This window comes from Orussus abietinus, unplaced genomic scaffold, assembly GCF_000612105.2.
Source record: "Orussus abietinus isolate OABI.00-Male unplaced genomic scaffold, Oabi_2.0 scaffold175, whole genome shotgun sequence".
In the NCBI taxonomy this organism is placed as follows: domain Eukaryota; kingdom Metazoa; phylum Arthropoda; class Insecta; order Hymenoptera; family Orussidae; genus Orussus; species Orussus abietinus.
Window position 1 is genome coordinate 170,667 of NW_019394327.1, and position 23,776 is coordinate 194,442.

Genomic DNA, 23,776 nt, shown 5'->3' on the forward strand with positions numbered 1-23,776 from the left:
CGGGGGCTGTTAAGACCTCCTTGCCAAGTCATAACGCGGACTCCGAGGGGTGGCTGCATGCTTGGACCCGGGGAGATAGAGAAGCTCCTTTTTGGACGAGTCCACTCACCCTTCTGTTTAGGGCTGGATTCCCTCGCGGGATGACTCATCGGCGCGATCGATCTTTGGGGTGGAATCGGCCCAGGAACCGCTGATTGCAATCCTCGACGAGGGCTTCCGAGTTTTCGAACGCTTTTCCCTCGTCTATCCTCTACGATCAATCTCTAAACACCCCTCACAAATAAATATCCGATATATATAATTTTTTTTGTCAAATGTCTAGTCTCTTTTTTCACCCCCATTGTTGTCGACTTTTTTTCGCGCGTCCTTTCTCCGGGACAGCGACAGCCACTGTTGGATCGAACCAGTCCGGAACCAGTTGGGGCATGGTTTCAATTGTGTGCCGGACAAAATCCTCTCCGGGGTGGACAAGGACCGTGGATGTTTGCAAAGCGTCGCACGGTTATGCGTAGCTAAGCCGAGTGCGGAAATCCGGCAAAACGTTTCCCGGGAAAGCTCGACGCAAAAGTCCCGCGGGAAAGGGGGAGGTCGCGGGAGGGAAATCGATAGCCAGGCGGGGAGTGAGAAGGGTGCAGGCAGTTATCACTCCCAGTTTAAAAAATCGCATTCATTTCGTGTCAACGTCCCGAGCTCTTTCACCGTTTACATCCCCAAATAAATACTTCTAATAAACTCGGATTCAGTTTTTGCGAAACCCCGGGCGAGCTCGTGACGCTTCGCGCATTCCTTCAAGGTAAGTCTTAAATGGCGGTTCGACGTACGAAATCGACCTCGATCGCCGGGCTAAGTGGCGAAGTATCGAATATCGAAATTCGAGGGTCACTCTATCGTTTACGCGCGTGCCTCCCTCCCTCCCTTCCGGCCATTTTCCCGCCCCCTCTGTACACGGGGATTTTCGGATGACGTACTCGGGGATGGCCAGGATATTGGATTTCTCTTCCGATATCGTTACGCACGATTTCTCGGACGGCTTTCGTTACAGAATTCCCGGCACTTGATTTTCTCCCCACCTCTCCTCGCTTATTTTACTCTCCGGGCAAAAATGTTACGCGTGAAAAGGAAAATATTGGAAAAATTGTCGCCGTCGAGGATAGCCCGAATAGAGGCGACCTTATCAGGGGTAGTTCATTAGGGACACCCCGCGTCCACTCGGGGCCATTTCTCTAGAATATATTATATATTCGTATATCCTCCCTCCCTCTAATTCAGGGTGAATATCCAACATCCCCGATGAATGGCGACGGTGATGGCGAATGATAGAGTGGATAAAGTGTCATCCCCATGGCGGGGCGCGGATTCATCCATCAAACGCATCGGTGGTAAACGTTCACCCCGACGCGGCCATCTCGTAATCGCGTATCACCTCCTCCTCCTCCTCCTCCCTCCCCCCTGCATAATGCATGAAATCGGTGGATGGAAGATGGATGTCTCGAGGTGTATCCCGAGTCGAGGGTTGGCCGACCAGCTCTTGACCTCTTCTTCTCCCGATTCTCATGAATTTCGATCCATCCCTAATCTCTCTTATCACTGCGAACTTCACTCTCGGTACGAGTAACTTTGTCCAGGGATGGATTTTTCAAAATTTCATTTCGCCCGGTCCTTTGTAACGCCCCGCCACATTTTCTCGCCCGCGCAAAATGACGTTTTACGCCGCGAGCGATAAATCCGGACGTTTATTCGGTCGCGGAAACCAAAAAAAAAAAAGAAAAAAAAATGCGAGAATATCGCGGTACCGTTCTTCCTGTTTACCATCCGCTCGAAATTACGTCCGCGTAACAGGACAAATATGCAAAATGTTACGCAAAGCCGCCAATGGAGCCGCGTGCGTTTCGGTTTAGATACTCGTCCGCGGTTTTTCGATATCTACATAATTCCGTGCAACGCGTTTTCCTGGCACCAGAAGATGGAACATTTGGTGGATCGATGAAAACGGGGCTGAGGGGTCCGTAATTTTTTTTGTCTATTTGTCCGTTTATTTATTTTTTTCTCCGGTACGGGATTTAGTCCGCGGAATCACGGTGTCTCGCTCGCGGAAATAATTCCCGTGGGATTCTCGAGTGACCGCGGATTTTATTTCCGACCGGGGCGGAATCAAAATGCCTTTCTCGGTCCGGACGATAAATCCGGGAGCCGCGCAGGAAGGATTTTCCTCGGGTATTCTCGCAGATTCTAGCTGCGCCGGAATGGCGGAAGCGGAAGGGCCGGAAGGGTTGCCTCGTACCGTCCCCTAACCCGTTTTAATCCGACAAATGACAACGCTCTCCCTCCTTCCCTCCCGGGACGGTTTTCGAGTCTCTTGAGCCGCTTTTCCCGGCTCGGCTCCGGGCATGAAATCTCTATTAATTTTCCTTAATCCCTTTTCCACCGGCCGACATTGTGACGGTTTTTAACTCGGAGTAGTCACCTCGCCTCGAGTAGAAATTCTACAAGGAATAAAATTCGCAGAAATTAACCCGACAGCCCTCGACGTCGTATAGAGGGGCTTGAGAGGGGCGACGCTGCCCGGAAATTCAGGGCACCCTAGGAAACCGCCTGCGGAACGCTCGTATCTTGTCAATCGATACTTCGAACATGTCGCCGGTGAAATCGATACCGGGTAGAAAAAGCGATCCGATTCGTTTGTGACAAACGACGCGCCGGGCCCATCGGCTCGCTCCGAGTTTCCATCGTCGATGTAAATGCCTTGCGTTATTTATTGCTCGAAAGACCGGCGATGTATCGTGTGACGTGTACATATACATGTACATGTATGCATACGTATACGTATAATCGATAGGTGGATCCAGTTCGTCGTTCATCGCTGCCTCGACGGAGCGCTTCCCAAATTTCTGAATTGCCTCGAGCCGCTGCGAGAGGGAGGGAGTGAGAGGATAGGGGTCCACGGGAGGCAGAGAGAGAAGCGAACGTCGCGTTTTCCTCTCGGCGATTCCAACGGGTCCGGGGTCGTTATTTATAGTCTCGCCCGTGGTTTCCGGTCGCGATGCATCGATCTATAACTTTTTCCTAATCGACGCGGAAAAGCCGCCGTTAGTTTGGCCGCTAGCGATTCTCCTGGTCTTTACGTGCGGCCGAAACGCCGCGGTAAATGGATGCGGTCCCTTCTTCTTTTCACCCGGGATTATCATGAATGGGAGAACCGACTTTAATGGCGCGCCGCGATAGTGTCTTATCTTGGAAATACTCGCCGGGAAAAATGGGGTTAGTCGGCCCCTTCTAACGCCTCTCCTGGTCTGTTTGCTCAGAGGGCGATACATGGGGGACCATGTGTGAGATCGAGGGAAAAAAAGAAGCATCGTAAAAATTCCAGAGATCCTGAGATGATACATGGATATTCCGAGAAAGATCCTCCCCGGTGGATTTTTCGCTCGTTGGTTTGGCAAGGGATTCTGAATTTCCTCAATTTCCCGACAGACACTTCGGGAGCGGATGAAGTATTTCACAATTTTTCCCCATTATTTATTTATTTTTTTTTTCTTTCTTTTACGTTTTCAACCTACTCATGGATAATTTCGGACGCTTTATTTCCCGTTTATAAAATTGACTTTCAATGTTTCAATTCGGGGATATTAAATTTAACCACGCGTCGGTACGTCGGGACTCTCTAATCGACAGGTATCTAAAACGCTTCGGCGGAAACGCACGCGTTAACCTGTCCGCGCAGTTACAGCGGCAGGGTCGTTAACGCGGACAGAAAGAGAACCGATCGCTGACGGATTATTCCAGGCGTGGCAGCCGCAAATAAAAAAAAAAATTGAAACGCGTGGCACGAGTTAGACGCGTACGTGGACGTGTGCGGGCCGACGCGTGCACACGCGTGCGAGCGGGAGAAGCGACCGAATCTCGACGGAGAGGGTCCGCGGAGAAACGGCGGAGAGACGGAGAGACGGAGAAAGGGGTCTGCCAAAGGGATGGAAAAAAAGCCACAGGCCGCCAACACGTGGCGGCCGTTTTTACGCTTCCGTATGGGAAGTGTCGGAGCGATGATCGCTCTTTACGGGGATCGCTTTTCAAGGGCTCCGCATTCACATAGAGATTCCGAGTTTCGGCACTCTAAAAACCCCAATGGCGGATTCGCTAATTAATTAACGACCCTCCGTCGTTATTTCGAGAAGCTGACGACTCGATCCGGATGCGGCCATCGGGGCGGACCCACTGCGTACGATTTACGTGCCTGACGATTAAAAAATCCGCCCGGAAAAAAAATTGATAAGTTCGTAGAAAAAAATTGATACGCTCGCAATTAATTCCGATAAGATATCGAGCTCCACCCAGCATCGTGCTTCGCCCCGATAAGGGGATTTTCATATTTTTAGAGGCACATTTTTTATTTATTTATTTTTTGTTTTCGTAATAAAAATGGGGGTTAAGGTCTTGTTGCATTTGGTGACTATGTTTTTGGAGTTTCGGGTATTTTTAGTGACTTCTGAAACGTCAGTTCTGGTTTCGGAATTCGCGGGAAGTGCACTCCGAATTCGGAGGGTTGGAAATCGGCGAAGAGTTGCCTCGTGGGAGTGGAGGGACGTTGAGGGGGATTTTCTTTTTTCTTTTTTTTTTTCGTGCGATTCTACTCGCGGATCTCTATCGTCGTTCCGACCGCGATGATTCCGCATTCCGTCCGCGAGGGTAGTGGAAATGGCCGCGTTTTTGGCCGCGGAAGGGGCCGGTGAACGCGGGGCAAGTAGCGTACCGAAAGTTCCCGGAAATCCAATTTCCGTCTCGCGACGGCACACGGGAAAGCATCTTTCCTCCGTCTCGAGAGGGAAGTAGAGGGAAGAGGAAGAGCGTCTTCTTCTGGGGAGACACTTAATTCCGGAGTGGGCGACGGTGCGGAGAGGTGTACTCCCGAGGACCTCTCGGGCCCTCGCAATTAATGCGCCGCGTTCCCGTGCACCAGATTCCGCAGAGCCGCCCCTCCACAACCTTCGACTTCGTCTAAGAAAATGTGAAAAAAACTTCAGAAAACTAGAGATAAATTTCAGATACATGAAAAAGGTATAAGAATTTGAAAAAATGTCGAATGACCAAAAAAACCCTGAACGCGGAAAGTGGACCGACCGAGAGACCGAACAAAATGGAGAGAGTGGCGATAATCCTCATTTTTCGATCGCTCCGACCTGTTGCTCAGCTTCCTCGCAAATCTGCGATTCGGTCGGAAGTTACGGGCTGGCTTTACCGAAGCGGAAGTTCCATGCCGGCAAATCGAATTCCCAGCACCGCCAGGGAGATTCCGAGTCGAAGACACGGGGTTCGATCGGCCGGATGGGGGGGTTATTTTTATTTAGAGCTGAAACAGGAAAACGAAATCAACCCCCGTTTGTGCCTTTCCCCTCGCAACAAAACCAGGCGGAATCCATCTGCTCTTAACTCCTATACCTCCCGGCTGCGCGACGCAAGGCCTCGATCGGGACGGAATAATGGAATCCCGGAGTGCCCCCTTATTATTTCAATGGGTTAAAACGCGCTCGGGCCCCGCGGAGGGGTTTTAAACTTCGTTTCGACCCTCTCGCATCGGAACGCTCCACGCGGGGAGAGGGTCGCGACCCTTCCCCGAAGCGACTCCTCGGAACGCATCCGTCGACGACGAAGGGGTTGAAAGGGGTCGAGACGTCGCAACCTCCACCCTTTCACATGGCCTTCTAAAACCCCCGGAACCCTCGGAATCCCAGGAACCCTCCCAGCTTGGGCCATTAGATGGGAAACTTATGGGACGCGAAAGACGCGCCAAGTCGTCCGGTGGGCGGTATCGTGCGATGAACCGGAGCGTCTCTTCCGTCGCCGTTCGAAACGCGATCGCGTCATGCCACTCGTTTTATGGGCCATGAGTCACGTGTCGTAAATCGCGACTCATAGCTGATAGGCCGTATCGGGTGTATCGAGCAATGTGCCCGAGTTTTCATTGCTCTTTTGTAAACACCGCTCCTGGACCCCGACCGGGAGCTGCTTCGCAAAATAACGCCGCGCCACTTTGGGGTGCATCGGTGCATAGCGATATATCGAATCTGGTCTTTAAAAGAAATAATATTGAATTATATATTGGGATATATTGAATTATTTACCGCAATAGAGGGACGGGGCCGTCCCCTCGCTGGACCTTTTTTAGGGTCTGGAGAAAAGAGAGACGATTTCGCGGTATCCGAAAGGGAACGATTTGCCGCCTCGGATGGAAATCCTCGGAACGGGGCGATTTCTTTCCTCGGCAAAGGAAGTCCCGCGGAAACGGGAAACTTTATTGTCTCGCTCGCCTTGGCGGATCTCCTCCTACTCGTCGGCGTCCCGGAGGAAGCCTCGACTAAGGACGGGAAACAGTTGTAATGGAATTAGTGGTGGCTTCCTTCGAGCGATGACGAAGTTCCCTCGGCCGTGGAGCAACGTTAACGATGGCTGCTCCGTGAGTTTTGATTTTCTATTTTTTTTCTTCTCGTAGCTTATCAAGATATATTCCAGTTAAAAATTCCGAGGGGAACAGGAGAGAATTTTGGTTGGCTCGCTCGAGCTCTGAAAATATTTCCTTGGATTGGTTAGTCGGCCCAGGTTCCTAAGTCCGCGTTAATTAATTAAATAATCCACCGGGAGGATTATTTTTCCCGGGATCCGGCCGAGATTGAATCTGCAAGAGATTGAATCTGCACTTCGTCAAATTTCCCGCTCCACCGTTCGTTACTCGCGTTCGCCCTCTTCTTCTCTCTATCGCGTCTTGGTTACTCCTGCCGCGGCTTGTAGGCCAAGTCGAGGATTCAATCCCGGTAATAGCGTAACAATTTGCCAAATTGCTTTCTCCTTCCTCCCCCCTTCCCCGGATCTCTCTCTCCTTGCCGTTCCGCTTTTCGATTTTCCGAAGCTTACCGAATCGGAAGCTCCATCGATTTTGGTTGCACCCAGGGGCGCCATACCAAAGGTTTTCGGAATTTCGAATAATGAACTCACTCGTTGCCCGACATTCGATTAAACTTCGCTCTTGAGAGCCCTCCAACTTCGACCATCACTTGTTTAATGCATATCGCTCTGCCAGTGAACGACCCACTCGAGAGCCTTTTAATATTTTAATTGAAATAAACCATTACATGTACGCGTTTGTCATTAAATCGCCATAAAGACCCACTAAACACCGCCGATTCCCCCCTTTTTTTTTCCCACTTGGTAAATTAATTCGCACAGTACGCGCGATTCCCCGGCCTTCCTCGGGGGCCGCCGAGGGCACGATGCACCGAGGTGCATCCCGACGTGAGGCGATGCAATCGCGTAATTAGCTCGGCTCGAAGCGCCATAAGACAGGTCTGCAAGTCAGCCTGGCGAATTAATTTAATCACCGTGATTGCCCCACCGTCAAATTGGGCCCCCGGTCTTCCTCTTCGGGCCGGCGAACACCTCCGTTGGAATTACCTTTAACAACCCCGCTCGACGTTTCGATGCAGTAGCACAAAGAAAAAATGGGACCGAATAAAAGACCCCCTCGAAGTTACCTCATTTCCTCCAGAGCATTCATCCCTAGGCCACGGACACCCCAAGGATACTTCACGGATGCACCTCGGATGCTGCGTCCCAGATGCAGCGCCGCCTCGAAATCTTGCGGTCTCGCAACTAGCCGGGCAATTTCGCAAGTTCTCGAGACGCGAGTTGGTTTAATCGGCGTGATTGCACTTATGTCACCCGCGAAATTGGCCAGTTTACCAGCAGCCTGCAGGGCCGAGGTCTTGAGGGACCTCGAACGAGGCCGCAACCCTCGGCCTCGCGACGCCGTTACGCGAGATCGCGAAGGAGGAGTCGCCACGGTTCTTTGGCCACTCGCAATACTCGATTTCGATCGATCGAACCACGCCTTGTGCTCGCATCCGTCATCGTCGACCGTGCGTCATCTCTACGCATCGTCGTCGTTACACCATATACGCATCCGAGCGATGCGGCTGATACCAGGGATTTATGCGCATCTCGAGGCTCGGCGCAAACGACCGAGGTTAACGGATGCGAGTGGTCCTCTTAAACGGAGCCCCGTTGAAAAAGCGACGCGTTCTCTCAAGGCCTTTAAGACGGCGCCGACGTTTAAGGCCCGGTCGGGGATGAAAGACGCGAAGACTTCGTTGAAAGAGTCCAAGGCATGCCGAGCTGGTCCAGCGAGCTGATAATACGCTCCCCGGCTCCAGAGATGTTGGTTTAGGTCTCGGGAGTTGTTTCGACTCTACGTATAGCAAGCTCTTCCTAATGACGGGGTAATGTCAGGAGTTGACCTAGGCGCGAGGGTCAGGCTTTGGAGCTGGAGATGCGTCTTCTCCTTTTTCACTTTTTTTTCTATATCCTTTTTTCTTTTCTTTTTTTTTTTTTCAAAGAACCGTCTCCTTGGGGCAGATTGGGCCGCATTCTGGGATACATCGGCATAGCTTGGTGCTCGATTAACGCCGACTGACCCACTGGTCCAGATTCTCATTGTGCAAGGAGAGCCGCTGATAGCGCGGCCTCGGAGGCATCTCTTCGGCGGACTTCGCCTCCTAAATGCGCTCCCCTAGTCCATCGATTTCGAGGCGACTCCTCTACCTCCGTTCCTCCGGGAACCTGACCCGGTTCCTTCAATGGAGCCTTCGAAAGTGTCGGCATTCATCTCGCGGATTTCCAGGCAAATCCTTCCCGGCGTCTTCGCCGACTCTGCTCGATTTCCAAGGCGAGTCGCGACTTCGCTGAGATCTTCAATCGGGGATCAAGACTGATCCCTTGATCGATTTCGTAGCTTCGTTAAGCTGGATCCGTCGAAAAGTTCCCTCTTTATCGTCAACGTCGAGAGACGATGGCGAAGTGCACGCGGTGGGCCGCAAAATCGCTCTCCGCATGCGGCACCCGTCTCGCCTGCGGTCGCGGTCCACCGCGTCGCGTCAAATGCGTTCGACGTGCTCGCGGAATTGCGGGGGCAATTCCGCGAACTCGGTTTTCCTCCCGTGGAGACCGACGCCCAACTAAATCCTAAATCCGGTCTCGAGAGGGGGCGGAACCCACCGTTTGGGGAAGTTGCCGACAACGAATTGAGTTCCGGAAGCGGAGGTGGGATGATCGACTTCGCCGGGGAAATCGTTTTCGAGGTTCAGGGTTGACGATTGTATCTCTATCCAGGTTGAGTTACCTCGATCTACCGAATTCGTCGTTCCTCGACCTCTGGTGATATTTTCTAAGTACCTTTTTTTTAGGGGAACGGGTCTTTTTCCGATCCACGTATCGCCGATCGAAGCAACGGGAGTACCGCCTCCGGAGGTAGGCGTAGGAAGTGATCGATCGCGATCGACCGACATTTGCCCGGCATAAACGGCATCGAGATTGTCGTCGCACCTCCGGGGAAACCTCCGACCTTTTCTCTGGAAGTGGTCCAAACGACTCAGGGAAATTGGGTCGGGGTAATTTTCGAATTCCAGAAGCCGAGGTCGAGCTTCGACCCCATCGGGGTCGGTGCGCCGATTTCGGGGACGTCTGCGAAACACGCGGAGGGGAACGACCACTTCGCTTTCGGTGTTAGAGTTGGAGGAACGGTCTTTCCCTCCGGGAGCTCGAGGGAAAATTCCCAGACAAGGCCGAGGACTTGCGGCAGTTCTTCGCCGATTCTCCGGCCTTCCTGGCACTCGGCCATTTTCTGATCACCGAGATTCTTTGTCCCTATTCGCTCGTACATTGGCCGAGCTCGTGGTCGAAGATGCCAGGAGATGATGTATAGCCTGGCCGATCGTCTCCTGTCCGCCCTGGGTCAAATTAGGGATGATTAACTATCGATGCCATCTCACGTGGCGTATTTCAATAGCGCGTAACTAGAACTCGTACCCCCCCCCGGCGATGTAAGTACGTAATTCACAGTGACGTGTTTCGATACTTTGTAAGCACCGCCGACGGCGTAGGGCATTCATCACGAAGGAGGAGCGCCATTTAAATCGGAAGAGAACGGCGCGCAGCGATCTCTTATCGGCCAGCCACGGAGGCGTCCTCTTCGCTCCGCAATATTCTCGAAAATCCGAGAAAATTCGTCGCGGTTTTGTCGACGAGCTCGGAGGATCGGATAGCTCGCCGGATTATTTATTTATGCGCTCGGTCAATTATTCATGAACCACCGGGGAGGACATCGCGGTCGGCTCCTTCCTGGGAGGACTTCCTACGTGCGACTGCTTTTTATTCCCGACGCTAGCGAGCTTGGGCATAACGATTTATAGTTCGGAGGAACTAACCCGCGGAGAACCATCGGCGAGGCATCGATCTTTTCCCGGGTTCTGGCCATCGCGAGTCCCGTGCATATAAATATATATAATATATAATATATATATATACGGCGATCTTGCGACATCTAATGACGCTTACGTGGCGGCCCAGGGGATGCCCAAGTACGGTCGCGACGTCGTTACGTCCTTCCTTCGGATGGTTCCGCGATGTTTTTTTTTTTTTATTTTCTCAGAAGGTACTCCTAAAGGTTCCCTCGAAAGCCTTGCGAGTCGTGTCGCGTCGATTGCACTGGTTAAATGAATCTAGATAATTTAAAATAATGCGGAGCAAATTGAAATCATTTTTCATATTTTTTATCCGATGGTGGGGATGAAGTGGACTTATGTCGAGACTCCGGGACAAGTTCCAAGGCTTTTCTAGGCCAGTTCCCCGATGGCTGGATAAGACGAACGGTAAAAAGGATTTCGTCCATTTCGCGTCCTTTCTACGGACGGCTGGCGCGGCATAAACGGACCTGCGGTCACCGCAGAAATGCCGCCGATTAAGCGCGGGTAACCGGCGTCGAGCGTGTTACGCAACCCGACCTCTCTTTCTCCGTTCTTGCAAATCGTTTCCGAGAATCGTGCCGGCATCGCGAGCGCCGATCCGGAATGCATAAGAAGCGCGGCACGTATTTCGTGACGGTGGGCGTCGCGACGCTGGGTTTCCGAGTCGTCGACGAGAGGAAACGACGCCCTGGGTGGGGACGCGTCTGCCAAATTACCTCGTCGGAGGTGCGTCCTTCGTGGGGCGGGAAAAATGATGAGGAGACCTCGGGAATCTTCGGAAATCTGCAGAAACTTTGATTACACTCAATAACACCCAATTACCTATGCCGAAAAAAAAAAAATGCCAATTAAAGCAGAACAATATTTTATTGAATAGTACCAATGAAGTATTTTATCAATTATTCCACTGAATTAAAATCAAATAAATTGGATGCGACGTTTCTTCGGAATTCTGACAACTTATTTGAGCGAAATGATTATTCTTTGCGTTAAAGATATATATTTTTTTGGTTCCGTGAATTTTTTTTTTTCGGTGTAAGTACGAGTACTTAGCCTAATTCTTGATTTTGTTAAATTTCAATCACCGATTCCGTCGATTATTCGAATGACGTCGCGTCGACGGGAATTACTTTCGCTGCGAGCGTCTTTGCGTCTCCGCGGCGAAAAAGTCGTTGGACGCGTCGTCGGGAGAGTCGGCGTCGCGACGCTCGGCTGACCGAGGTTATGGTCGTAACGCAAGTGGAACGATGCCACGAAGGTCAGCCCCGGCTTCTATATCCGCGCAGTCTCGACGTCGCGGCGCCGCCCCGGCCACGCGGTCCGGGACGACGTTCGCGGGAGATTCGCGGCGTCCCGACGCCGCGGCCTTTCCGCCTAACCTATTTGCGGCGGACGCGTCCGTCAAGCGCCGCCGCGACGAGAAACTGGAACACGAGTCGGCCGCGACCAACAGGATGGCCGCGGCCATCTTGGACGCGCCGCGTCGGGACGCTCGACTCGGGCGGCAACTTAGACGAGATGCTATAATTAATCTCACGCCTCGCGGGTTTCCACGCGGATCCTCCTCTGCGTGCGAATTCGAGCGGGGAGGTGCACCCGCCTGCACTCTGTTGCACTCTGTTGCACTCCTCGTGACTAAGGTGCCGGTTACCTTGATTTTCCCTAAACCTTCCCACTAGAATTCTCATATTTAATATACATTTCGAGGTCCTTGAAACGGTGCAAGGAATGCTCAGATTATTTTCAATTTTTATCCTAAAATCGAGATCGATAAGTACATTTTCGATGCGCCTAGGAGTGCATCCGCCCGTGCTCGAGGGGTTTCACCTTCTTCGCGATGCTCCTCGCCCTGGCACGAAGAATCGGCGTGATTAAGCGCGAAGTGTCGGTGAATCAATTGTCGGCCGTATATCTGCCAGTTCTTGTCGGTCGCTGCGGGGGCGATGTGCAACGTGCAGCGTGCAGCGTGCACCGCGCACGCGAATGTCGGGGTCAAGTACGGAGGTGCACGCTGGAGCCGTGACTCGCGGATGCAGCGCCACAAGATGCGTTTCTCACGCCGGTGAAGGGGCTCGCGAGGCAATGGTGCCGCGCGTAAATTACGTCACGGATGCAGCACGGGCCATGAGACAATCTCCGATCGTGGAAGAAGTGTATCGCGAGATGCATGCATCTTCATCCGCGGAGGAAAGGACCTCGAGATGAGGAAAGGAGGCGCCGGTCCGTTTTCTCACGCCCGTTCCGATCTCCGCGATGAAAGAGACATTGCACGAGGTGCATCGACGTTCTCGGTGGTCCCATTAAATGAAGTTTCCACGGCCCTTAAACCCGAGATTTAGACCTGCTCCGAATTTAGAGTTATCCCCATGCTCCCCTCAAGACCATCGAAATGACCCCAGAACGCCGTTTACGTCGGGCCGTCGTTAACCGGAAAGTTATCGTCAGTCCTCGCCGGGATATTTTTCTTTTTTTTTTTCTTCCCCGCGTAAACAAGGTCGGCCCTGTTTTATGACAAGAAATATTGCTCTCCTCGAAGATAAAACCTATTCCATTATAAAGTGCGCGCTCGCCAAGGCCTCTTGCGGAACCTGGCGTGCAGGGCTCCTTTGCTCTCTTTCTTCGATTCCCCGTTACAGGTTGCTACCTCAGGGGTGATATAAAGTCGGGATGCACCTCGTTGCACCTCTGATCATCTACTCGGACCTTCCTTCGTACCGATTTCTACATTAAGTTGTGTACCAGATGCATAATCCAGGGGCGGCCATTTTCGGGGTTGTTAATTTCTCGCGAATTCGACGTTATTGAAATTTTACAACTTCGCCATCGCTGTCGCCTTTGTGCCTCTTCATGCGGGGAGCCTTAACCTACTGATCGCGACCTTAACCGATTTTTTCCCCGACTCGTGGAGGCGCCACACGGGCGTGCGAATGCGTCGCTCGATGTAGACGTTATTAGGCACGCCCACGCGTCTCCTGCGATATTAATGCTCTCGTGTTTCTCGAAACGGGGCTCCCTCTCGCTCTTTCTCGCGTATTTAACGCCTTGCCACGGTTTCCACTCGCTGGAAATGAGGTCTCTTCCTGGTTCGGCCCACGCGACTCCTAACGGCGAAGAGGTCGCTCCGAGTTACCCAACAATTGAAGTGGTCAGGAGTCACGCGACCACGTCCGCGAATTTAATTCCAGGGGAGTTTAAAAGGCCTTGCAGGACCTCTTAGCACCTTTAGGCACCTATGGAAGTGTCGAAACGATCCCTCGAAATTTCGCAACTTTATTAGCCCGTCTCGGTTCTTCGGGTTCGTCGCCTCGAGGAGACTACGTTTCGCTCGGCCCTAATGAAATTCGCTACGTGGTCTCGCTTTGGCGACGAGGTCGACGCAATTTCCAACGATGCGATCTGTTCCGCCGAGCGTGAAGCCGGGCCCGTTTCCGCCCGAGGATCGCCGAACCGATGAACTCGATTTCGATTCGCAGTCGATCCTCGCCTCGGTCGAAAGTCTCGGATTCGTCGCGCCGGTGGCGTCAGGTGTTATAAAAAGGATATTCCCTATTTTTTAATCGGCCCAATTTTCCAATTTTGTCCGCAAAAGTGCTCGGGGGCGAACATGTGTTAACTTCACACCGTAAAAGGGCTTTAATACATATTTCATGGAGTTAGGAAAATTATTTCCAATTTTTAATCGGCCCGATTCGCCAATTTTTCGCCCGCAAAAGTCGCGCCGAATTCGGTATTCCGATATCCCTGAAATGTTCATTGTGAGAACACACAACAATGTACATAATGAAGTGCTCCGGAGAACGACATGTGTTAACGTTACACCGTAATGGGAGTTTGCGCGCGTATGTCGCCGCTCGTGCACCGCGTACGTGAGAAATTACGCGGGATATTCGCTCATTTCCGCGCGCGCGGTATTCCATAAGTGGAGTCGGCCGTGGTGCGCTAAATAAATAGGAATCTGATTAATGACGAAGTTACGATGGAATTTGTCCCGCGCGGGCGTTGGGAAATTATGTCGGGTGCTCGATTCGATTCGGCTGAATTCGCTTGGTTACTTCGGCCATGATGGGACTTCCTGTTAATACCATCGACCTCGGCAGTAATGGGCAAACAAATTGGTCGGCCACTTTGGCGCATTTCTCCGCGGTACTTGGGCCTCGAGGCACCATCCTTTTTTTCCGAATATCCTCGCCGGGCTCCTAGTTAGCCTTTGCCGGAAGTCGGCGGAGAAAGCTGCCGGATAAAAGTTCGAAAGTTGTTTAGGTCGAGCGAGTCGACTTAGTCGGCAGGCCGGTAATAATTATTTCGCATCACGGCCGCAGACCGCAGGCTTTCTCCGGGGAAATAATGCCGGATTGTTATTTTTGATGAATATCCACCGGGTGAATTACCGGAATTTTATATCAATTATTAGGGGTGGTTTCAGAAGGAAAGAAATGGGAAAAAATGGTCGGTCGTCCCGGGACCGTCCCGGGGGTTCTAATCTCTCTCTGCCCCAGGGGTGTACTCGTGGAGCACACGTGCAGTTGCACATGCATCACGCGGTCATTCCGCATGCAAATATCCCCGGGATAAATTCGCCGTCAGAGAAGATCCTCCGTGGGCCCGTGACTGGCATCTCCTTTATTTCCTCCGGCTTCTCTTTTTGGCCCGTTGATCGTTCATTTCGAGGCTTCTGCATCTCGCGCATCCCCTCAGAAAATTCTCACGGTGCAGCGGGTCGTCGACCCGCGGTGCATCTCGTGACTGAAATTTCCTGGACGTGGCGGGAGATCGTTGCGTCGTGCCCCCAAAGAATTCGGGAAATTGCCCATAAATCGAGGGAACGTTTGACTTCGGGCATAATGCATCATTCGGGACGTGAACCAACCCTTGGAAGCAGGGATGCACCCGGCAGGACCTCCTGTGCACCCTTTGCAATTGGCTCGTCCTTTAGTGCGGAGCCGAAACCACCCCTGATCGGCCCTCCAGCAGACGCGGTCGCTCCCAACGATTCATTGGGGTAGTACAGAATGTCGAGGGGTCGCTTCGAGAATATCGATTCTCCGGTCCCGTCCGTCACGTACATTTGCGCACATATTGCCCTCGGAAATAAGGATTGTCCAATGGGGGAGCGCAACCCGCGCAGGAGATTACTCAGGGGTGGTCGGCCATGTTCGCGCGATGTTTGCATACCCTTCAAAGTCTGTTGGGCGACGAATCCTCCCAATTGGGACAACGGGAAAAAGTGCAACGTCTATGTGTTCCTACAAATTACTTAATCCCTGAAATTAAAAAATACCGGGTCTAAAAATGACCATTCCGAATTTTCTATAGCGAAGGGATGCTTGTAGATGTTTAGATGCAGGCTCGCTGCGAGGGGTGGAGCGACTTATCGACTATGAGTTCTTCCAGACGAGGTCGGTAAAAAAAGGGCAGTTTCGGGGTATTCTTCCCGCCGACTGTACCCACCCCTTGCAATTCAATGCGACAGCGAGCAGATAGGATCGCGTGGAAGCCAGCTGCAGGAGCGGCCATTTGTTTCTCCGGCCAATCCGATTATTCGAAGGATCCTTCCGACAGTTCGCCAGGGTACGGGATAACGAGGGAACGATAGAAGAGAGGGAGACATAGGGGCGAACCGAAAAACTCGCCGATAACGAAAGGACTTGGCCAATTCGTCCTTTTTCTGCCCCGTTGGAAGTGCCCGCTAGACTTAGGCAGTTCTTTCCCTAAGAGTTACTTCCAGGATTTCCCAGGAAATCTGACATCCCTCTCGGTTGGTCGTAAAATCTTACACCTCCTCCGAATTATCCGAATATTAAATAACGCCCAATTTCGTATTCCCTCGGGGGTAAATCCTGGACAATTTCAGGGACGGACGGGGAGGGATCTCGACGAGCGTTGGACCGTCGGCTTGGTTTTCCGAAAGCTGGAATTTCCAAGGGGGAGCCAAGTTAGCTTTTGTAAAAAAACACGGAGGGATTTGTAATGTTAACGAGGCGGTCGTCGGAAACTCGCGTCGGGTCTGGTTTGCGCATTAATTCGCGCATCCACCGGCGGATCCGCTTGCGGATTCGCGAGCGGAGCTTTCCACTCCTCGCGGGTCGAGCTTGCGTGAGTTTTGGGTCGGCGAGCTCCGTCAACATTTCGATGCGGACGACGTCGGGCAGATTTATTCGCCGAGAGATTTCGGTGGGAGGACGACGGCCTCCGAATTTCGATCGAGATGGAACGACCGAGGGAGAGGAGGGAGAGAGCCGTCCCGAAATAGAAAACACGAGGTTTCCGAGCGACCGTTGGGCACGCTTTGCCTTCGTTAAAGAAAGGAAATGAATTTCCCTGGCAGTCACCGACTCGTGACCGGCGACAGCGGTCGAGGACCCTCTGGCTGCGACGACGCGGTTGCACCGCAACTGCTACTGCAGTGCCGCCCCTGGTCGATGCAGGCGAGGATCCGTCCGGATGCGCCGAGGACCTTCCCTCTAAACTAAATAATTTCCCGGTTTAATAATCCCCAGAATTAACCGTCAACCGTGACATCTCAAACCCCCGAATCCTCCGCGACTGGACCCTAAGCATTATCCCTGTAATCATTCACACGATAAAACATCAGATTTTTATTCCGCCCCAAGGGACTTCATTTTCTGCCATTCGACACCTCCAAGAAGGGAAATATGCGAGACAAAGTATCGAGGAAAAGTGGATTTTTCCAATAATGGCCGGATTTTCGATTTTCCTTGCACCTGCATTTAAGTAACCTCGCGGTTGCCTCCGCTTCTTCGAGCACCCCGAGAAAATTGCACCAGGTAGAGATAGTCGACTCGGTGGATTGAGTGCACTTCCCGAGTCCGCCGTCTCGAGCTGACCTTAACGAGGGAAATGCTCTTCTCGAAGATCCGGTGAAAACACGGCCGATCGAGTTTTTCCCCTGCCAGATGCAGCTGCTCGTCAATTAGCCCGACTCGTTTCCAGCGGCTTTCCTCCACCGGAAGAGGTAACGAGGTGTCGCTCCTTTGGTCGTGCTAGACGGCTCCTAGGCCGCGTGTCCTGGAATTTAACAACCGCATCGCCCGGGAAATATAAGCACGGGGATGAACCGAGCGCGTTAGAAAATATGGAGACCGAATTCGCTGCAGGGGAAATTCGATGAATGCCGGACCTCGCGGTTAGTCGAAGTGGCCGACCAGTTTGCCACAATTAATACCGACTGGCTCGATAAATCGTCCAAGTAGCGTTCCCGGTTATGGGTGCTCATGGCCTCGGGCTGACGCAGCGTCGATTTTCACCAGCTGGCTGGAAAAGCGCTCCATCTGGATATCGTGTCCTTGTGCAATCGACTCCAGGACGGTCTTCGGCGACGCTTTCTCGCGATCGAGCGACCACCACTTGCCACATCGTCGGGAAAAAGTTCATCGCCAGTCCGGAGGCGGTGCGTTTCGGCCCGACAGGAGACCTTCCTTTTTCCCGGCGATATAGTCTCGCTGCACCTGCACCGAGTCTCGCAAGTGGCGAGGCGAATGTGGAACGCTCTAATTCGCCTTTAATCGACGCTGCTCTCCCCCCGAGAGCAGGTGCGCGTCAATTAGCGACTCGTTAACATTAATTCGACGCGAAAGGGCGAGTCGGCTTCCTGCGGTCGGCCGTCTTGCCTCGAGGCAGAGGGCTGAGTTCTCCCACGAGTCGCGATCTCAACCTGGGATCTTTCTCCTCCGCGAATCTTCTTATCACGGCTTTAAGGCCCTCACAAGACCCCGAAAATATTTATTTATTTTTTTTTTCAAATTCAGAATTTCGAAAATATAAACATTCCCTAGGTACCTTCGACTCACGTGCCAAAATATCAACCACGTCCGATATGCACCCTTGAAAAAGGTGCACTTTTAATTTACTGGCTCGGGGGTTTCGCCCCGCATTAAGGATGTCAGGAACGCGCGTTTCAGTAGTTTCCTGCGGGATGTAATTCAGGGTCCGATAATATTAGTCCGGCCGATTTTTTTCGGGGTTTCCGAGGTCTAACTCGGCGCTTCCGCCAACTGACTAAACACTGCCGGTATCGGTCGCGACGCGTGTTGTTCCGCGACTGTTATCACACCTGTGGACTCCAGGGTGGTGTATTTATAGGGGGTGGAAATTCACGGGTCGAGGGCGGCTCGCCCGGTCTCAATTACCTCCTCGATCTAATTAGCCCCTCCCTCGGGCTCTCTTCTCGCGCCTCCTCCGTGGGTTCTCCTCCAGGTTCCGCGTTAACTTCCGACCGGGTGTCGCGACCGAGAATAGAGGAGCTTCCGGGTGGTCGTGGACTATTTTCGGCAGGAAACGACGGGAGGTAGACAAGACGTCTTTATTAATGCCCTGCAGACAGCGTTATTAATGAACCCGAGGCTTCTCATCGGCGCTCGATTCCCGACCCCTGATGGGGGAGATCTCGCAAGCTCATCATGAATTCACGCTGTTCCGTACTTCCGGCAAATCCACATTAATAACCCGAAATTAAAATTTCTTATGCCCACTAGACCCGACAAGACGGTGAACCGTTCGCTTTAATTCTCCTCGGTCACCGCCGTTGGGTCTTAACTTATACAAGCCAATCTCGCTTTTTTCGCCTCCGAGCAATTTCGAGCCAATGCGACCGCGTCGAAAAATCCCGGCGGAAAAGCCGCGGTCGTCGACGTCGACGTCGCCTCGGACCCCGTAGGCGTCGCCGTCGGCGTAGACTCGCCAGCTAACGAGTTTATCCGGCGTTTGCCTCGCACCTCGTCGCACCTAGGCCGGGTCCAAATCTAGTCCAAACATTTGCGCGGCGTCGCGACGCCGCCCTGAGAATAACCCTAGGAATAACCTCCTAGGACCAGGCGAGGGCAACTGTGGCGCTATTCTCGATTTTCCCGGCGACGCTTTCCTCTTTCGCGACGCCTTCCTCTTCGGGACGCTCTCGGCCACGTTGCCCCAGGTCTGCCCAGGGATAAATCCCGGAAGAGAGGTCGAGATTTATATCGCGGGCATCTCGTTAGTCGAGATCACCGAGACGGAAACGGCGTCTCCGGCGTCTTCGCCTCGTACCCCCTCAACCTGCACTCTGACCCGCGAGATCCCGGGGAGCGTCAGAATTAGCCGTACCTGGGCACACCTGTGCAGGTACCAGAGGTCCTGGAAGTCCTCGGAGTCCCCTGGGAGCCGGGATTAAGGGGTGGAGGTAGATATCGAGCGCTACAAATGAGCGCCCGCTGCGATGGCAACCACTCGGACTCGGTGCCACGGAGGTGCATTTAATTACGAGGTACCAGCCACCTCCTGAATTGCGAGCGCGACCGGATGTCGAGATCTTGGTTCAGCCCCCAGCCCTGAAGAGACCCCTGAAAAATCGGGTAAAGGATACTCGCCATTGTCGAAGTTGGTTCTAACTGCGCTGCAATTTGAGTGGGTCTCAAGTAATCGCCCGGACGAGCTGGAATTGACCTTCTGTCTTGCTATCAGGAATTTTGAAAGAGATCGTTGCGATCGCTGTCCAGTTGGAAATCTGGCGGATGCGTGTACCGTTGCGGCCGCAAAGGCATTGGGATCGACTCAGGCGCTGACCTCTACCCACACGCGCATCCAGAGCAGGATATTTCCTCGTGGGCGGCGATGCAGGGGGCGTCTTTACGATTCAACGCCCGTTATGAACCGTTATCGGGTATACACAGGACTCCTAGTCCTTTTCTTCTATTATCGGAAAGCCCTGGGAACGCTAGTCCGAAGTGGACGACAGGATCCTCCCGACCTCCGAGTGGATAGATACCCGGGAGGGACCTGAAAAATATCCTGGGGTGGGAAAGAGACGCTTATCTCACGACGCTCATTTCTCCAGAATTGCGGAACTATCATCCTTTCGATGGTTGTTCATTATATTACTGGGTACATAATTTGTCAGTACCGCGATTAAACATTTGGTGGCTCGAAATTCACATGGATTATGAATGTGCAAGCGCAGTTCTACATTCTGGCGAGCCCGGTATTAACGTGCCAAGGTGCAGGCCTGCGTGCAGGTGCAGCCACCTGCCGGTTTAGGTTAGGATAGCCGCGGGGAGTTCAGGTGCCTCGGGTAGGTGCAGGTGCGGCCGTTTTTCCGAAGCACGACCTGCTTATCAAGGGAGTCACTATCGCGTTAGATTGTTCCTCGAGACGTCCATTCGACTTTAGGAAAAATTTTTTATTTTGCAAAGATCGTTAGGACGAATAATTAAGGGAGGAAGTCCGGCGATTACTCTGTCCGGTGATCCTCGATTATCGAGTGCAACTAACCCGGTCTAATTACTCTGGGTAACTCGAGGTACCATTTCCCTGCGTGGTTTGCCCCTGCCCTCGAGGCCATGGTCCCTCTTCGCGCCATTGTACCGAAATTTTTTTTACTCGAACACTTCCGGCTCTCGTTCCTTATCTATCAACCTGGGGTCTCGATAACGAGCCAGGTTTCGGATTGGAAATTGTTTTGAAACCTTAGCCGGCGCGCTGACGTGGTCCCTTGATAACCACTGCGTCTGCAACAGAAGTTGACGCGAAGTTTGTCAGGGGTCCTGACGCAGACAGGAAATGCCGTCCTCGAGGAGGCTAGTTCCGAATTCACGAATCCACTGGGGGGGGGGGGGGATTAATCGGGCTACAGCGGGATATGGGATATTTTATCGAGAGGTGGCGAGGTGACATAAAATCTGACATAACATTTGCAAACGTAAACCGAATCGCACGAGGGCCTGCGGCGCGACCGAGACGAAACTCGAGAATCCTGAGACGGGAATTGTCAACCCACAGGGATGGACGACCACGAGATCCAGTCGACCGTGGAGTCCATTCTCGGACCAGGGGTAAAGGTGGTAGATTGCGAGAAGAAATCTTGCGTTCGGGAGGAGGAGGTCCTCCTGATCAACGGCGTCCCGATCGCCCTGGAGGGACCCGACGGGATCGCCATCAGAGAGGCCATGGTCACCGGCCAAGTGCCTCCTTGCGACCTGCTCAACCAGCTCCTCGTCAAGGCAGGGATACTTAGGTAGCGCCGAAAAATCGACACTCTCCCTTTGCCTAAAAATTCACCTGAACTCAGCCTCCCTCCACGAGCTTGCTTCGGTCTCTTCGCCATCAGGATCTTTTTCCATTTCCCTGGAATCTTTGAAAATGATTAATCAAGGACCAAGCGACCCAGGTTATCTCTTGATTCCTGAAGAGGACATCGGAGCAAGCGTTCCTCTTCCAGCTCCAAGAATCCCTGTACCACCTTCCTGTGTCCTGGAAACGTCGATCCTTCGGCGCTGTAAAGAAGGTTGCACTTGTCAAAGGGCCCCGGTGCGGTTGGAGACCTCGTTGAGCGTCAAGTCGTCGATCGTGACGAGAGAGGAGGTGACGGTAGCGAGAGGTGGAAAGATCGTCGACGAGAGGAGTCGGGAGACCAAGGAGAACAACTGCTATGCCTCCTCGACCAGCGAGATCTGGGAGCCGGTGGGCATCATCCATCGTCCTAGGAACGTAAAGCCTTTCGATAGTTCTGACGACTCGAGGCCCAACTCGAACGCCAGCTCCGACCAGGGGTACACGACCAACACCAGCAGAGACCAGATCCTGAGGGAACGAGGAGGCGCCGCCACCATGGTCGGCTGCCCCATCTGCGAGGATAGCGACCCCGAGTGCTCCAGGAGGTGTCTGGGAGCTTTGGCGGCTCTGGGGTCCACCAAGGTCCCCGGGGTCCAGAGCACTACTTCAGCGGTAAGCTCATCTTCGATCGAGGGGTAACACTCCTCGAATCAACGTCGATCTCCTCAGGTGCGCGGTAATCTCGTTTCATGGGACGAGATAAAAATGACCAAAATATAAAAACAAACAAATTTTGCTCGTCGCTGGAAAAGTGACCTCTTCGAGGTGACGGAAATCTGGAAAATCGTGCAATGGGATGGTTACATTGAGGACGGATTTGATTTTTTTTTTTTTTCCTAATCAGTGGGTGCTAGTTAGAGGACGTCGACGGGTACTTTCAGAAAGAGTGAAACAAGCTATGTCGATGGGAATAACGAAATTGGCGCGTTTGCTAGAATAACGGTCTCTTCCTTCTCTCTTCCGCGGATCGGCACGAATCGGCCAGGAGGAAAAAGAGCGTCGTACGAGCGGGGCATAAACGAGCTCGAGTCGCCGTATAAGTTGCTTTGTCGGCTCATTCGCCGCCAAGTTACGAGCTATGTCGGGAGCTCTGACCTAGTGCGACTGGAATAATTGTCGCTCGCAGTTTCCGATCCCCGTGGAAAGTTCATGGAACGCGAAAAAGCTCTCTCGCGCCGCGACTCGCGGGACGCCCTTTATTCCCCCGGGTTTTTTCCCCACCGATTGTTCCATAAAATTTTTCAAAAATACCGGCGCTACCGGGAAGCATTATCACAGCCCCTGGGAATTTCATGCCTGGGCAAAAAAAATCCGATTTCTGGGAATTACCGACGAGAGCCTCTTTCATCGCGGACGTCCGCGAGCAGACCCTACAAGTGAAAGCGGAACGGTCGTTCGCTCAGATACCGATTATTTCTCCTCCTAGGGGCTTTTCTATTTTTTTCTCGAGTGGGAAGATTCATCGCTCGACGCGGATGAGATTTACGAGAATTGCCACATCTTTCTTTTTTGTCGGGCATTTTTTCTTTTCCCTCAACTTTTCCGTCGTTGCGTGTCGGCGCGCTCGTACTTCCTCCCATCGGACTCCGATCGATAGGAGTGAGAGGTTTGCGAATAAATTATTTCTAAGCGACCTCGGTGGGGGGCACATCTGTACTTAATGATCCGAGTTTTTCCCCGGAGTCGTATCAGAATGCAAAGGTGAGTCAATGGAAGGGAAGCGAGAGCTCGGCTCGTTTTCCGCAAGAACTCTTTGACTATCCCGGTCGTTCGTGCCTCGAACCCCGAGCAACTCGTACAGTCCTCATACGGGAATGGTGACTGTTACTCGGCCTTTTTATCCGCCCCCCGGTCGATAAACGGCGGATAATGTACCTCGAACTACAATGAAGAAACTCGGGGACAGCCTCGTGCATGACCAAGTCATTCCATGTTTTGCCAGACAGGCTCTCGACTAGCTAGACCACTTTTTCGCCCGCTCGAGATTTCCAGCAAATTCCAATTCATTCTAAAAGTGCAAGGAATTAACAACCTCGCCATTTTGAGTAATATTCAATATCGATTATTCGGATCGGCAAGAGTTTGTCATCGGTACTTGGAAAATTCATTCAGTTTCCTATGATAGGTCCAACGCGTTACCTACTCTCGAGATCTAGCCTGGAAATCTTCTTTTGTAGGTAAACGGCTCTTGTCGGTATGGCAGGAATTGTACATCACCAGGGATAGGAAAGTACCGACTCGTTCAGTTCCCTGCAGTCGGTGCTAAGGCGATATCAGAGATGAGTTGGGAGATTGCTTACGGGCAGGATCGTGCGATCGCATCCTGTGCTGCCCTCTGGTTTCGTACGTTAGCTTTCACCGTTTCTTGCCCCCAAGGGCGGCGCAACGAA

At 52.5% G+C, this 23,776-nt stretch overlaps 1 protein-coding gene across 1 annotated transcript in view; it reads left to right on the forward strand.

Annotated features, from left to right (window-relative positions):
- LOC105703016 overlaps positions 1 to 21,998 on the forward strand; it is a gene marked incomplete at its 3' end in the record, with an annotated part of 37,082 nt that extends 15,084 nt beyond the window's left edge. Inside the window, exons 2-3 of the mRNA XM_012431060.1 lie at positions 21,054 to 21,288; positions 21,575 to 21,998. Coding sequence (XP_012286483.1) covers positions 21,056 to 21,288; positions 21,575 to 21,998 — 657 coding nt within the window. The remainder of the gene's footprint in view (positions 1 to 21,053; positions 21,289 to 21,574) is intronic.
- Between the last annotated feature and the right edge of the window lie 1,778 nt (positions 21,999 to 23,776).